The following is a 16284-nucleotide window of genomic DNA, read 5'->3' on the forward strand; positions in this document are numbered from 1 at the left end:
AGCATATTATTCAATTCAAGATTTCATAGATGATAAAAAAGCGTGGAGCTAATATCTGTTGACTTCCACGCAGGATATATTAATTTAAATAATTGTATTTAACTAACATGACTTTGTATTTTTAAATGTTAAAAAAGAGTAACCACTGAGTTACTTGCCGGTTCTCGGTAGAATCTACTTTCCGAATCGGTGGTAGCTTCACTTGGTTGTAAAATGACGATTCAAAAGTGCTTGTAAAAGACTACTTGAATAAAGTTTATTTTGATTTGATTTGAAAATACGGGATATTTACCATGTATTTTAGTTTTGTTTGGTAAAGCTCGATGTTTTGTAGTTTTAAAGATTTAAGCGTACATAAGGATATGGGGACAGAGAAAGCGACTTTGTTTTATACTATGTAGAGATAAGGTGTGTCTATAATGCTTCGTAAACAGTTTTCATGTCAAATAGTCTAATTTAATCGCGAAATTTTAATATTGTTACCAAGTTCCAGGTTTTGATGTATGATGCCGAGTCACGAAATTATATATTAATTAACGTGTCGTGTTGTGGTATATTTAACAACTTGAGCATTTAAAACGGCTGAAGTTTCAGCGCGATAAAACTTTTAATCTACCATTAATGTAGTGCCAGCAACGGAATTTTACACGTTCAAAAAGATGTATGAAGAAACTTGGGTAGCGTCAGCATAAAATTTATTAAGACGATATTTTATTTTGATGACACTTTTTAGAAATAATTTTCGCATTTAAAAATGTTGGTTATAACATTTCCTTACTGTTTTATATGAAAATTAATAATATTAATATCAGTTAAAGTTTGTATTAATTGAGCCGAGATGGCCCAGTGGTTAGAAGGCGTGCATCTTAACCGATAATTTCGGGTTCAAACACAGGCAATACCACTATATATGTGTGCTTAATTTGTGTTTATAATTCATCTCGTGCTGGGTGGTAAAGGAAAACATCTTGAAGAAACCTGCATGTGTCTAATTTCATTGAAATTCTGCCACATGAGCATTCCTCCAACCCGCATTGGAACAGCGTGGTGGAATATGTTCTAAGCCCTCTCCTTAATGGGAGAGGAGGTTATTAGCCAAGCAGTGGGTAATTTACAGGCTTTACTTTCATCTAATGCTTTGTGATGTTGTGTTCTAGAGACCATCATGATTACGTTTCAACCTTCGAATAAAAATGTTTGAAAATTATTCAATGTTATACATCAATGTTATTTGTACAAAAATAAAAATAATTGAATATAATAAGAACTATCTTTTGAAGCGTTGTGAATGAATTACACACTCGGTATATAATGATTATGTACTTCCCCAATGCTTTTATTTATAGGCCTTATTTTTTTGTAACAGTATGTTTTGTTGACGGTACATAATCATAAGTTAACATCGCGATAAATTAATAGATATCATTAACAAGACTTGTTCAAACTTATGGAAATGTAACATATATTTCATAAAGCTGTTCAAATATATACAAACTGTTTGAAAGACTTACATTAAATTTAAGTACATAGTTTAAAAGTCCTTTTAAAATATTGTCAGGAATATTGTAAGGTACAATAAAATCAAAAATCTTTATGTACAGTTAGGGTAAGAAAAGGTTCGTCACCTTAAGATCTATTTTCGTGTGCTCAGTATGAGCGATTATCTGCTTTACCGATCGAGAATGACATATTGCGTCGCAATGATTTGATGTTTCATTTAGATTCATAAATAAAATTTTAACAAAAAGAAAAACCGACTTCAACCAAAACACTATTTTAAAATAAATAAAAATGTACTAAAAAGTAATTAAAATAATTACATATTTAACATATTTTTGAGAGTCCTCCTAGGTAAAATGAAATGAAAAATATTAGACTACTTAAAAGTCGATTTACGATTATAAAAAGTAGTTATAGTTATTGTTATATTTGGAGCCGGTGTCAGCCAACCCTATACTATATATATCAAAAACAATACGAGAATACTTTAAGAAATATGTTTCTTACAAATACTATAAAAAAATACAGAAGAATTGATAACCTCCTCCTTTTTGAAGTCGGTTGAAAATGTACTAAGAGTTTAAGGCTTGATAAAGGGATGAATTTGAAAACTGACGAAGATTTTCTTATTTTGACTGTACATGTACTATACTGTTTTTCTTAAATATTTTATATCATGTTTTATGTCTTTAACTATTTATATTTTATCTTATATACAATTTATCATTCTTCAATTACATTCAATATCAAAGCTCAAACAATATCCAGTAATTTCTCTCACAAATTGTTTATTTTCGTTAATTATTTGTTAATTTTATTTCCTGGAAAAACAACCGCCGCACATTTTAACATGAAAGCTAATTTATTTATTACTACTAGTCGCCCGCGGCTTAGGGTGTTGGCTGTCACGTGTCAGGTACAGCCTATGTCCTTTCTTAGAGTTTAAGTTTGCTTCATGCCAAATTTTAATTTGTAAGCTGAGATGGCCCATTGGTTAGAACGCGTGCATTTTAACCGATGATTGCGGGTTCAAACCCAGGCAAGCACCGCTATATATATATGTGCTTAATTTGTGTTTATAATTCATCTCGTGCTCAACAGCGTGGTGGAATATGTTCCTAACCCTAACTAACATATAGTGCGACACAACTTAGATGTAGCATCGGCAAATTCAATAAAACCTATTACTGCCGATTTATACAACCAATAGAAATAGCTTCCTATCGCGCCATTTGACGCTATTCGTCGCTATAGATTCCTGCGTCAGTTCAACTTAAGAAAGCAAGTGCATGTAAATCGATGTGTCAAATTGACGAATAAATTTGGTCATGTGATATTACAAGTTATTATGTTTGTGTAAAGATCATATTCACATAAGAAATAAACATTGATAATTTGGGATAGCGTGCTTAATTCGGATGTGATCGGTTTTACGAATTTAGCCGATGTACATATAAGTTGTATCGTACTATACATTTTTAAAACTAAAGTACATTTAATTATGAATTCCAACTAAACCAAGTCTAGTTAGTCGAAAATCTTAGAAGTCTAGTAAGTGAGCTGTGATCCGGAACTCGTCTACTAAGACACGTTCTTGTAATCGAATATTACACTAGCAGTTTTTACGGCTTTCCTCGCGCAGTTTGACCTACTTTACGCCTTGTGTTATCACGACGGTATACCTTGCTAAAAGTAAAATACATATATAAGAAAGTATATTTACTCTTATACCTAAAATTTTGCCAGTTTAGAATGTTTTGTTAATTTAAGTTTTTTTCTACGGAAAAGTTCATTCTTTTTTTAATATAATATTACCTATAGATATTAAAAAGTCTTGTGAAAGGCACTGAATCGAAATAAAAACAAAATAAACTTTATTCAAATAGGTTTTTACGAGTACCTTTGAATCGTCATTTAACAATTAAGTAAAGCTACCGGTTCGGAAAGTAGATTCTACCGAGATGAACCGGCAAGAAACTCAGTAGTTACTCTTTTTCATCATTTAATAAACACAAAGTCATGTTAGTTAATACAATTATTTAAATTTGATATATCCTGCCTGGAAGTCAACAAGTATTAATTTCACTCTTTTTCATCTTATACAAAATCTTGTATCGAATAATATGCCTTTTTTACCAATGTATTTACGAAACGGCAAAGTTAAAAATGTCTGAACTATTTGAAGAACCAGTGTAGTTCCAGGCACAAATGGCACAACACCTTATACTGGAGGCGCAGTAGTGATGTAATTTTACAAATGTGAATGTAACTGTCTGTCTGTCTGTTGCTCTTTTAAACCAATGTACCGAACTTGAACTCCTTAGATATATACTTCTTTTGTCTAACATATGAAGACCAACACGCTAAAAGAAGAGAAGCCGCGTGCGACAACTACTCATTAATATATCAGCGTTAATATCTTAAATATGGAGCCGAGATAGCCTAGTAGTTGGACCGCGTGCATCTTAACCGATGATTGCGGGTTCAAACCCAGGCAAGCACCGCTATATATATGTGCTTAATTTGTGTTTATAATTCATCTCGTGCTCGGCAGTGAAGGAAAACATCGCGAGGAAACCTGCATGTGTTTAATTTCATCGAAATTCTTCCACATGTGCATTCCACCAACCCGAATTGGAACAGCGTGGTGAAATATGTTCCAAACCCTCTCCTTAATGGAAGAGGAGGCCTTATCTCAGCAGTGGGAAATTTACAGGCTGTTACTTTACTTTTTACTCACTTTAATATCTTCAAGCGATGGTCACGTTAGGACGTCCATAGTCTACCTAAGAATTTCATATAAATAAATACCGTTTCAAATCACTTGTTCAGCACTCTCACTCAATTCCACCAAGTCTGGGATTAAGTGGGATTTAATCCGCCTCTTGTTTGTTGAGACACGTCCCGGTAACTCAATAACACGCTTGTGTGGCAGAAACATAAACTTCACTAGTAAAACAAATGGTTTCACAATATTAAATAAATAAAATCCTTGTTGGTGTACGGAGCTTTGTTTATGTAATTCGTTGTACATATTCGGTGTTTATCAGCTGTTTAAATTTGGGTTTTAAGATGAACGGTTATTTATGATCCAAGGAATATATAAAATTAATTAACTAAGATACAAAATTACTATTTTTAAGTGATCAGATTTCAATTGCAAAACATAACAAAGCCGAACCACATTGATGTCCGAAAATCCACAACAGCGCGATTACTTAGACATTTTCTGCCTCGCACAACCACTTTGTGGCACCACCTTTCCCCGGCGGTTCTTCCGAACCGATACGACATGGGAACCTTCAAGAAAAGAGCGTACTCTTTTCTTAAAGGCCGTCAACGCACCTGCAAGCCCCATCTGTTGCAGATGTCCATGGGCGGTGGTAGTCACTTTCCATCAGGTGAGCCTCGTGCTCGTTTGCCACCTATGTCATAAAAAAACAACAATGTTATTGATTGGTTAGTGTACATAAAAAAGATTAGATTAAAGTTAACATTCAGTATTGCTCAGATTTCAATCTATGTCTTCAATTAAGATTCATATGTTCTAACCAGTGGGTCATCTTAGTGTATATTTCTCTTATCAATATTAATAATTATCTGCGTCTTTTAATTTTTTACTTGTTCATCCCTTTTTTATTTAGACTGTGTTTGACGAGTTATTAATTTAAGAACTTAATTAAAATACGATATTATAGTGAAATCTTATTTCAATATTAATATTATGTTGATAATAATAATCTTCTTGAGCCGGGATAGCCCATTAGACCGCATGCATCTTAACCGATGATTCCGGGTTCAAACCCAGGCAGCACCAATGAATCATGTGCTTAATTTGTGTTTATAATTCTTCTCGAGCTCGATGGTAAGGGAAAACATCGTGAGGAAACCTGCATGTGTCCAGTTTCAACGAAATTCTGCCACATGTGAATCTACTATGCTGCTAACCTCCTCAAAAGGAGAGGCCTTAGCCCAGCAGTAAATTTACAGGCCGTTATAATTTTTAATAATCTTCTTAAAATTTATTCCGAGTTAATACTCAAGAATAATTATTCAGACAAGACAGTCGCAGACAGTCTGATCGACCTTGTATATATTTGCGGCTAACCAGCTATTAGTTACACAGTTCTAATATCACATGTCACATGTCTAATGCAGAACACGGTATAAAACTGTTATAAGTTATAAGATGATAGCGGATTTGATGAAATTAAATACATATATACTACTAGGCATTTTCAACATAACATATTATAAAATAAATAAAATTTTAACAAAAAGAAAAACCGACTTCAAACAAAACACTATTTTAAAACAAATGAATATGCACGAAAAAGTAATAAAATAATTGCGTATTCAACATATTTTTTTGAGTCTTCCTAAGTTAAATGAAATGAAAAATATGAGACTACTTAAAAGTCGATTAACGATTATATCATGTAGTTATAGTTATTGGTATATTTGGAGCCGGTGTCAGCCACGGTGCCCTTGTCCCAACAATCAAAAGAAAGAAGCGATACGAGCCCCTTGATTGATCCAGTATATTATTGTGTAAAAGGTAATTTGTAAAAAACATATTTGTTAAAGTATTCTCGTATTGTTTTTTGATAGATATACTGTAGGGTTTTATTGGCTGACACCGACTCCAAATATAACAATAATTATAACTACATGATATAATCGTTAATCGACTTTTAAGTAGTCTAATATTTTTCATTTCATTTAACTTAGGAAGACTCTAAAAAATATGTTGAATACGCAATTATTTTATTACTTTTTCGTGCATATTCATTTGTTTTAAAATAGTGTTTTGTTTGAAGTCGGTTTTTCTTTTTGTTAAAATTTTATTTATTTTTTGATTTTAAGTGAAGCTGATGTTGACTAACTAATTTTTTTTAATATGGATAGATTAAGCGTTCCGTTTATATGAGTCAGAAACTACTTCGAGGACAATTTCAAAGGAAATTTGCGAATAAAGCAAAAATAGACTTTCGAAAATGCGGATTTAATACGTCACACGGCGTAAACTACAAGGATCCCTCGAAAGAGCTGTAATCGAACTCAGCAAAAAAACTTTGAAAAAGACCAACTATATTTCGTACATCATATGACATCACATCACATACACAAAATTTGATTAAAGATAGTAAGAAATTCTGCCCCATATCGCATCCTAACTGCGAGCCGTATAGGAGTTCCATCACTACATAGTATAAAACAAAGTCGCTTTCTCTGTCCCTATATCTTTAAATCTACGCAACGGATTTTGATGCGGTTTTTTTTAAAAGATAGTGTGATTCAAGGGGAAGGTTTGTGTATATAATACATGAACAATATAGTAAAGAAACACTGATAATTTTAGAAGTTTGCGATATGATGTCGTATATAAACAAATTCTGTAGTATATTTAGTATCAGTATTGCACCCGTGCGAAGCCGGGGTGGGTAGCTAGTTGATTATAATATTCGACTATGATAATTACATAAACATAACCACATTACGGAAGGTGACTCAAATATCCAAATAACCTATAAATAAAAGATTCGACCGAGTATCGCTAACGTGCTCCTCAGAATTGTTCCGTTCCCTTCCGTTCCGTTACTTTGTCATGGATCCTGTGCTCAGAACCTTACCAAACTTTCACCAAATTACCCTTGAAGTATATATTTTATAATAAAAAAAGAATTATCAAAATTGGTTAACGTGATTTTCAGTTATTCACCTATTTGTCGCGCATATGCATAATGCAAATTTAAGACTTATGTCGTTTTCACATGGATACCATCATCGGAAAAAAAAAAATAAAAAAATGGGACCCCACGGGAAGCACTACCTTTCAAACAAAAAAAAAATTATCAAAATCGGTCCACCCAGTGAAAAGTTATGAGGTAACAAACATAAAAAAAAAAAAAAAAAAAAAAAAAAATACAGACGAATTGATAACCTCCTCCTTTTGGAAGTCGGTTGACAAAGTCGCTTACCACTGTCCATCTCTATGTATGCTTAGATCTTTAAAATTACGCAACGGATTTTGATAAGGTTTTTTTGATAGATAGAGTGATATGAGTTTTTGTATATAATACATGGACAATGTAGTAAAGAAACACTGATAATTTTAGAAGTTTGTAATGTCATGTCGTAAATAAACAAATTCTGTAGTATATTTAGTGTCAGTATTGAACCTGTGCGAAACCAGGGCACTAGTTTTGTTATAAAGCAGCTTGTCAAACACAGCGCGTCAGATTAAATCTTATGTTTTACTCCAGGATAAGCCGGTTTCTAAAATAATTATTAAAATTGATAAAGGCTAGATTGTAGACTCAATCAATTACAACCAAAGTAATCCATCCTCTTTCTAGTATTGGTATATGTATGTAGATTTATATATACAATTGTGATTTTTTTTCGATTCAATTTCTATTTAGACCACACAGCGCTACCACGCGATAAACACAGAAATGTTATTTCTGAAAAAAAAAGCCTTAATTCCGTCGCTTGAGAAATTTTCTGTTTATTCTGTTATATAATAGGATTTTGTAAAACCTATTTAAGTGTAATTCTATTACCGATACAACTTTATCTCGGGAAATTAGTAAATGCTTGCGTTTGTTTTGTTTATTCTCTCATTTCTAAAACATATACACATATAACTAAACTGTGGTGTCTGTTTGTAATATTAAAATAACCGCATTTTACTATATGTATATGTATAAACGGTACATATACCAAAATAACATTATTTACAATATTTGTTTGCCTTTCTATCTGACTGTTTGTTACGGCTAATCTCTGAAATGGCTAGACCGATTTTGACGAGATTTCCACTGGCAGATATCTGATACAATAAGGAGCAACATAGGCTAGTTTTATTAAAGAATGATATATAAAATAATTATAAAATCAATCAATCAATCTGCAATGTGCCTCCCACCAATGACTCAATATCTCACAGCTAATAAGTTATTGTAAATTCTGTGAGTTAAATTCAAACGTACGACGTCGCGAGCTCAGGAGATTTATATTTACACACACAAACGTAAATATAGATGTTGTCTATGTAGTGTTTAGGTAAACATTGTATTATCTCGTACTCTCATTATTGATCTGATATTCAAAGACACTATAGCTGATACACATACGTTTATTTACCCCTAATTGTTGCCCTCGGCTTCGTTTGAGTTATAGCGGTATACATATGGTATAAAAATAACACAGCCCTTAAAGTTCACTTGCTTCTAACTTATTTTCATCAAATTTAGTTTAGCGGTTTGAACGTGTAAAGCAACAGACAGACTTGCTTTCACGTTTGTAATATTAGTATAGATGGGCTGTATTATTTAAACCTTAGAAGTTCTATAAGAATATTTGAAATTCGAAGCCTTCACAAAACTATGAAACGAAATTTTTGTATGCTGTTCTAGTGTATATTGGCGAATATTAGATCAGTCAAATATTCATTCCATAGGTGATAATGGTGAAAATTTATGATATAAAAATCAAAATAAACTTTATTCAAGTAGGCTTTTACAAGCAATTTTGAATCGTCATTTTACAATTAAGTAAAGCTACCATCGGTTCGGAAAGTAGATTCTACCGAGAAGAACCAGCAAGAAACTCAGTAGTTACTCTTTTTCAATATTTAAAAACAAAAAGTACAAAGTCATGTTAGTTAAATACAATTATTTAAATTAATATATCCTGTTTGGAAGTCAACGGGTATTTAAACTCTCATATGCATCGTGCATAAGCATTTTAGACCATCGCGTTTTTTCGTTCTATTTTCAAAATCGGATAACACTGTATGTAGGCAAAAAATTTAAATGACTCTAAGCATAACTGCATTGTGGTAGAGTTTTGACATTCAATAAATACTGGTGGCGAGATTTCGCTTTTATTCAACAGAGTTTTAGGAATTTCGTGACCAATGATAGGTTTTGTTTTGATTTAATTTCACTGAAAACTAGCAACATATGTTTGCACGTTTTCAATTTATTTTATTATTATGCAGTTGTAGTTCTGCTTTCTATATGGCCAGTACCGTTTTTGTTACATCGTTATAATCTAGTAAATTGTAATCAAGAATCTACGATTCTTACCGTAACCGATGTACAGCTATCGTCAGCAAAAATCGGCTTTCTCAGCGAATCATCTGGATTTGAAGCCACACTCTCAATCTAATACAACTACATTTGTGCATAGGACTGGAACTTAATTATAAATGATAATAATATTACGATGTATAATCCCCTATAATTCACTTTTCAATTATAATAATTTGATTATGAATTTCAAAAGCTATATTTCCACATAAATCACACATTGAAATACTAACTCAAATATCAAAATTTAATACAGTTGATACAAAAGCTAATTTAGTAACACACATACAATGAACACACATTGAAACGAACGCATACATTGTATAAATATCGTGGCGATTCAAATTGCACACACACATCCAAGAATAAATACATTCATAAAAACTTACACGCACACATAAATATCATAATGACTCCACTCCAGTTCACTCGCGTTATATAACAGATAGGTTCGTGTAATGCCTCGTTCTGATAAAGTAATACTGCGTCCATAGGAAACAAATACCGTACGCTTCTGCAGTTACCAGTACAAATACTGGCTCCGATGTTTTAAATAACTCCGATCCACCATTTAATTGAATGTGACATTCCGGGATCGGCGGGAATCCCGGGATTATTCGTTTTCGGTCGCTGCTGGACGCGTTTGTTTTAAATAACGTTGTTTTTCAATAGATATCCGGTTATTTCCGGTTTTTATAGAAATGATAAGCAATTTAGTATCATTTGTTAGTTTTGCGACTTTATTTTAAACCACTTTTATGCTCGTTTGAGAGTATATCTTCTGCTATTATAGGTAATTCTAATGTACAAAATTTATATTATATAAACATGCTAGTTCTGGCTTCGAGATTTCGCTAGTTTTGTAGCTGTTCCCCAGATGTCAAGAATAAAAAAAATAGCCTGTATACTTTCTTGGACTTTTAGCGTTTTTTGGACAAAATTACATCAAATTCTGTTCAGTGGTTTGGTCGTGAAAGACCTACTGATAGAAATAGAAAGATAAGCAGAAGAGATAATATTTAATTAATAATATCAGAATAGATTTTACAAATATGACGTATTCAAATTATACTATATTAATAAGCGATATGAGATACATAGGTCTCCCCTTAGGCTTTAAAACGTAAACACATACTTTGCCCTATTACTGAATTATACTCTATTGCATACATAGAGTCAAAACCCAATTGTATCAATATAAATTAAAACCACAAAAACATTAAAAAACAATTTCAATAAAACACACCACAATAGATTTTTAAAGCCATTTATACACTGTTTGTTGCAAAATGTGTTTATAAAATAAAGAATATGATCATTTACTTGGTGGTAGGGCTTTGTGCTATCCCGTCTGGGTAGGTTGTGTCAGTACTCAGTATTGTTGTGTTCCGTTTTGAAGGGTGAGTGAGCCAGTGTAACTACAGGCACAAGGGACATAACATCTTAGTTCCCAAGGATGGTGGCACATTGCGATGTAAGGAGTAGTTAATATTTCTTACAGCGTCATTGTCTATGGGTGATGGTGACCACTTACCATCAGGTGGCCCATATGCTCGGCCGCCAATCTATACCATAAAAAAATATATATTGACTGTACGTATATCAATATAACATATAGACTCAAGTTACTGGCACTCGAGGGCTGGAAGAAATCTCTTAAAGAGATAAGCTTTCCTTTGTAAAATGTTTATTTTTCATCTTTCATCTGCGTAATATCATGATCGCTACAATTATAATAAACTTAATATAATATCATATGATAAATATGTACATAGAAAATACTGCTTAGTAATTTTGCTTAAACAAATGCTATTTCAATATCAGAATGTAATTAAATCATTATTGAAACAGTTAAATAAGTCTTTTTTCAAATGAACGCGTTATAGGAATCTTAACGTTTTTAATAAAATTGTTATACAATAAAATATATACATCTTGTTTAAAAACCAAATAATACTAACACCATGTTCTATCGAGATAGATCATAGTGTTTGTGTTATCTATATTAATATAATAAATGTGAAAGTAACTCTATCTGTCTGTCGCACTTTCACGACCAAACAATTAATGAACTGAATTTGATGAAATTTGGTGTAAAAAATACTGGAATTTCAAAAAAGTATTTCAAAAAGGAAAAGCAGAACTACGTTTTTTGCCTAACACATGACAACCCTAAAGCTAATGATATCTAAGATGATATTTTTAATCATAATTTTAATATTTTTCACGTCAAATTGAAATCAGTAGAATCGTGAACGCTTAACCTAATACCCTGTTTTCTGACCACACTCAGAATTCTCTGAACTGTGACTACAAAAGCCTTTTCAACAATGACATTGTAAATAATTCGACTGCACGACAAAATTCAGCTGAAACGTACTTCGTTTTTAAATAACAACTTATTAAAATTTTCTATTTTACTGCTGAATTGGGAAGCACAAACGCCACAGGCAACGGTTTCTGGGTTCAAGTCCCGAGTCAGGGCAAATAGTTATCGATTTATCGAAAATACATGCAGGTCACCTAGAAGTTGGTGTTAATTATTTTTAGCCATGTCAGGTTCTTCCAGTGTTATTCGAATATAAGTTAGGGTATGGAGAGCTCACTTGTCTTAAAAAAAAATGTCGTGTAGATTTGATAAAGGGCGTTTAATAATTTGTATTTTTGTTCGCAGATCATGCATCAGCACTGGCCGGGAATACCGCTCGCTTAAGATGCCGTATAGATGGCAAGTCCTGTGGTGAGATGCACAGCATAAAATGGTACAAAGCTGATACAAGAGTCTACGTATACTCTGCCTCTAAAGATGCAGCGATCAACCGACCTGAAGGAGATATGATGGACAGGTATGTATATTATTTATTTTAAAATACAGGACTTCATTCGAATTCTAAAATCATGAAACTATTAATATTAATACAACTTAGTATTGCAGAGATGGTCAATTTGAGATTAATATAATGAGCCTGATTTAAATAATTAGCAAAGTATATTATGAACGCGTTGCTATATATTTTAATCAGGCACTAAATTACAATGAGTATTAAAATGACTCAAAATGTTTTTGTCACTTCATAATAGCGATTGTATCGTTTTCATACTGACTTTGAATTTAAATGTCAGAATGAATACTATTGAATTACAGCTTTGATCTTTGTTTGAGGACGTGCTGTTAAAATGTTTATAAAATATGACATAACAATGTTCATTGTATAAGGTTACTGTGACGTGTCGTATTCAAGATACACATTTGAAAATTGGGGAATAAATTATTCATAGGTATTTCAAGATTTTTATTATATTATTTTAGTAAAGTTTTATAAGAGCCCACCTCTCTATAGCCTTAGCCCAAGCATCTGTTTGCAATATAATGTAACAACTCTATCTATACCAAAACACTCTGCTTTTTATCGAATATGTCAGCTGCCTTCTGCCATTGAAATAGTCTGCCCCATCTACCCACCAAAAGGAAATATTTTTATATCGCTTGCACAGTCTTTCCAGTACTCGCAGGAATATACATAATATAATTTGTTTATGTCTTGTCCAGCAAGTATTCTAAACGGTATCAAGGGACGTGCACCCGTTTGAGTTAAGCCTTTACTAAGATCATTTGGATAGTCAACGTACAGCCATTGAATGTTTTTAACAGGAGAAGATTACACTACAATAGTTGATATGTGTAACGTACAAATGTTCTCTCTCTCTCTCTCTCTCTCTCTCTCTCTTCAATAGAAAGAGAGAAGTCCATCTGTGATACTTACCTTGAATACGTAAATATATCACCAAAGAGTATTAAATTTTATATACCTTTAAATTTTATCTTCATAATATGACCTCGCATTTTTACTTATCCTAGTTTCCGTCACGTTCTGACATAAATGTTTTAACTGAAGTTGCTCTTGTTATTATATAAAGGAAGTGTGCTAAATTATCATGTGGGTTGAATCGTAATTTTGGGCTTTTGATAAATTTAAATGAAATAAAATATATAATTCTTTTTAAAAATAGTTTAATTGTCCACTTTAAAAATTAGACATTCGAAATTTAAAATACGTTAATTATATCGTTCGGAATGCTAGTAATGTAATAAAATATCTAGAGTAAAATAAAAAAACATTTTTAGTATGAAAAAATATTAAAAAAACTTTTACCGGTTTTTCTGAAAACTTGGTAATTTATCGTTTGTTTTTGTTTCTTACAAAATGAACGATGATTTTTTTAGGGTACTTGGTAATCTGGTGGTATTTAAAATTTAACATAATTTATCATGCATTACAAAAAATGTAAATATTGTAACTAGGTGGTAGACTATTCCCCGTAATATATTATACCACCTTATCTTCGTTGTGGAATGATTTGAAAAGTGAGCTAGTGTAACTACAGACAAAAGGACAGCTTAGTTCCAAAATTTAAACCCCCAAAAAAACCATACCCTCAAAAAGATGGATACAGATGTTTTCATACAATTTAAGTAAAGTAAAAGTAAAAAAAAGTAAAGTAACATTCTGTACATTTCCCACTGTTGAGATGAGGTCTCCTCTTCCATTAAGGAGAAGGTTTGGGAACCTATTCCAATGCGGGTTGGTGGAATGCACATGTGGCAAAATTTCGATGAAATTAGACACATGCAGGTTTCCTTACGATGTTTTCCTTCACCGAAGAGGACGAGATGAATTTTAAACACTATTTAAGCACATATAAAGTTCCAGATATAAATTAAGCATATAGTTAAGCATATAGTGGTGCTTGCCTGGGTTTGAACCCGCAATCATCGGTTAAAATGCAAGCGTTCTAACCACTGCGTCATCTCAGCTCCTACAAACAATTTCCTGAACTATAAATTTAAATAACGACAAATGTGACCAAAATAGAGACGTATGCATTTTTTTTATCCGTAAAAATACATCACTAGAAGATAAACAAAGAAATCATATAAAATTTAACTCCTCTAGAATATGAAAATGATTCAATATATTATTTTAATTTATTTACGTTTGTCGCCCGTCCGTCTACAATAAAAATGCATTAAGAAATAAATTTGCATAATTTCGATCTTTATTGCAATTTAATTGACTTTATAGAACTTTTTCAACGTAAACTTTTAAACGTAGTGTAGGACGTCCTCAGGCACGGTGGAGTGACGATATACGCAAGGCGGCAGGCAGGAGCTGGATGCGAGTAGCCGGAGAAAGACCACAGTGGCGTGCACTGGGAGAGGCCTATGTCCAACAGTGGACAAAAATAGGCTGTTGATGATGATGATGATGATAGAACTTTTTCGCAAAATTCTTCCAGACATTGTCCCGCTCCAGTACTTAAGGTAGATTTATCATGTTATTTGGCAGTCTTCCAGGATGGAAGTAATTTAATTCAACTCAGAAATTAGCGAAATTAGCTCAAAAAATATCAGATATTTAAGCGGAACGTATATTTCTATATTAAGTGGTCAAATTTTGGTAACGCTTCCTTAAAAACGCTCTCATTTATCCACATTTAAATGCAGTGTTGAAAATCTTTGGCGTGTTGGAATTAAATCAGCAAATGTTCTGCATACAATAACAGCAGCCTGTAAATTTCCCACTGCTGGGCTAAGGCCTCCTCTCCCTTTTGAGGAGAAAGTATGGAACATATTCCACCACGCTGTTGCAATGTGGGTTGTGGGAACACACATGGGGCAGAATTTCTAAGAAATTAGATACAGATTTCTTCACGATGTTTGCCTTCACCGCCGAGCACGTCATGAATTATAAAAACAAATTAAGCACATGAATATTCTGTGGTTCTTGCCTGGGTTTGAAAACGCAATCATCAGTTAAGATGCACGCGTTCTACCCACTGGGCCATCTCGGCTCTTCTACATGCATAATTTAATAAAGTGAGAAAGAAAGCAGAACGTATCAGTCTCATTACTGGATAATGATCCTGCTTAGGATTTTGGAAAGACAAATAAGCAAATCATATGACACTTCAAGGGGCAATTCAAGCGTTTCCAATCAGTGAATTTAAAGGTATACTGGCTTAATTATCTGATGTATAATTTTACATGGATTGATGTCTAATAATTTCTTCTTACAATATGTAAAGAGCTGAAATAATCTATTGAAAAGAATACATTAATACATTGTAGGTGCTGATCTTATCAAGCATTTCGTTTTGAAATACAGTATTCATAATTGATCTTACCGATTCAAAACCTCGTGAAACCTGCACGTAGCAGAATATTGCAACATGCGTATCTATCAAAGCGTATGGAAGACGCTGAAGTAAGCTCAAAATCATCTCAGCGCCGAGAAACATTAACCGGCTTTTACTAACCAATTATAAAATAATTCCAATTTATTAAGCAGTTACGTTCAAGGCGCTCTATCTTTTTATATAGTTAAGCTACTAAGTTATGTAAGTTATAATACCATATTATATATACTGGTATTAAAATTGTGTGCCAATAAAATGCCAATCTAGATGAATATATAAAAATTATGATATCGATACCACACAAAAATGACAGACCTATATGTATGTGGTCTAAGTAATTCACTCACACAGACACATGAAATAGCTTGTACGTCGTGTTTACCGGTCAGTTATTGCCGTATACTAAGAACACCGGTTATGTCAATCAAATATGAGTATACAAATACTAGCGGTATTACTTGAACAATAAAGCGGTTAATGCCTTGAA

At 32.7% G+C, this 16284-nt stretch overlaps 1 protein-coding gene across 1 annotated transcript in view; it reads left to right on the forward strand.

The window, feature by feature from the left end:
* LOC124540759 (hemicentin-1) overlaps nucleotides 1-16284 on the forward strand; it is a 476965-nt gene that overhangs the window by 272600 nt on the left and 188081 nt on the right. The window contains exon 3 of the mRNA XM_047118466.1: nucleotides 12274-12445. Coding sequence (XP_046974422.1) covers nucleotides 12274-12445 — 172 coding nt within the window. The remainder of the gene's footprint in view (nucleotides 1-12273; nucleotides 12446-16284) is intronic.

Source organism: Vanessa cardui, chromosome 26 (assembly GCF_905220365.1).
Source record: "Vanessa cardui chromosome 26, ilVanCard2.1, whole genome shotgun sequence".
Classification (NCBI taxonomy): Eukaryota; Metazoa; Arthropoda; class Insecta; order Lepidoptera; family Nymphalidae; genus Vanessa; species Vanessa cardui.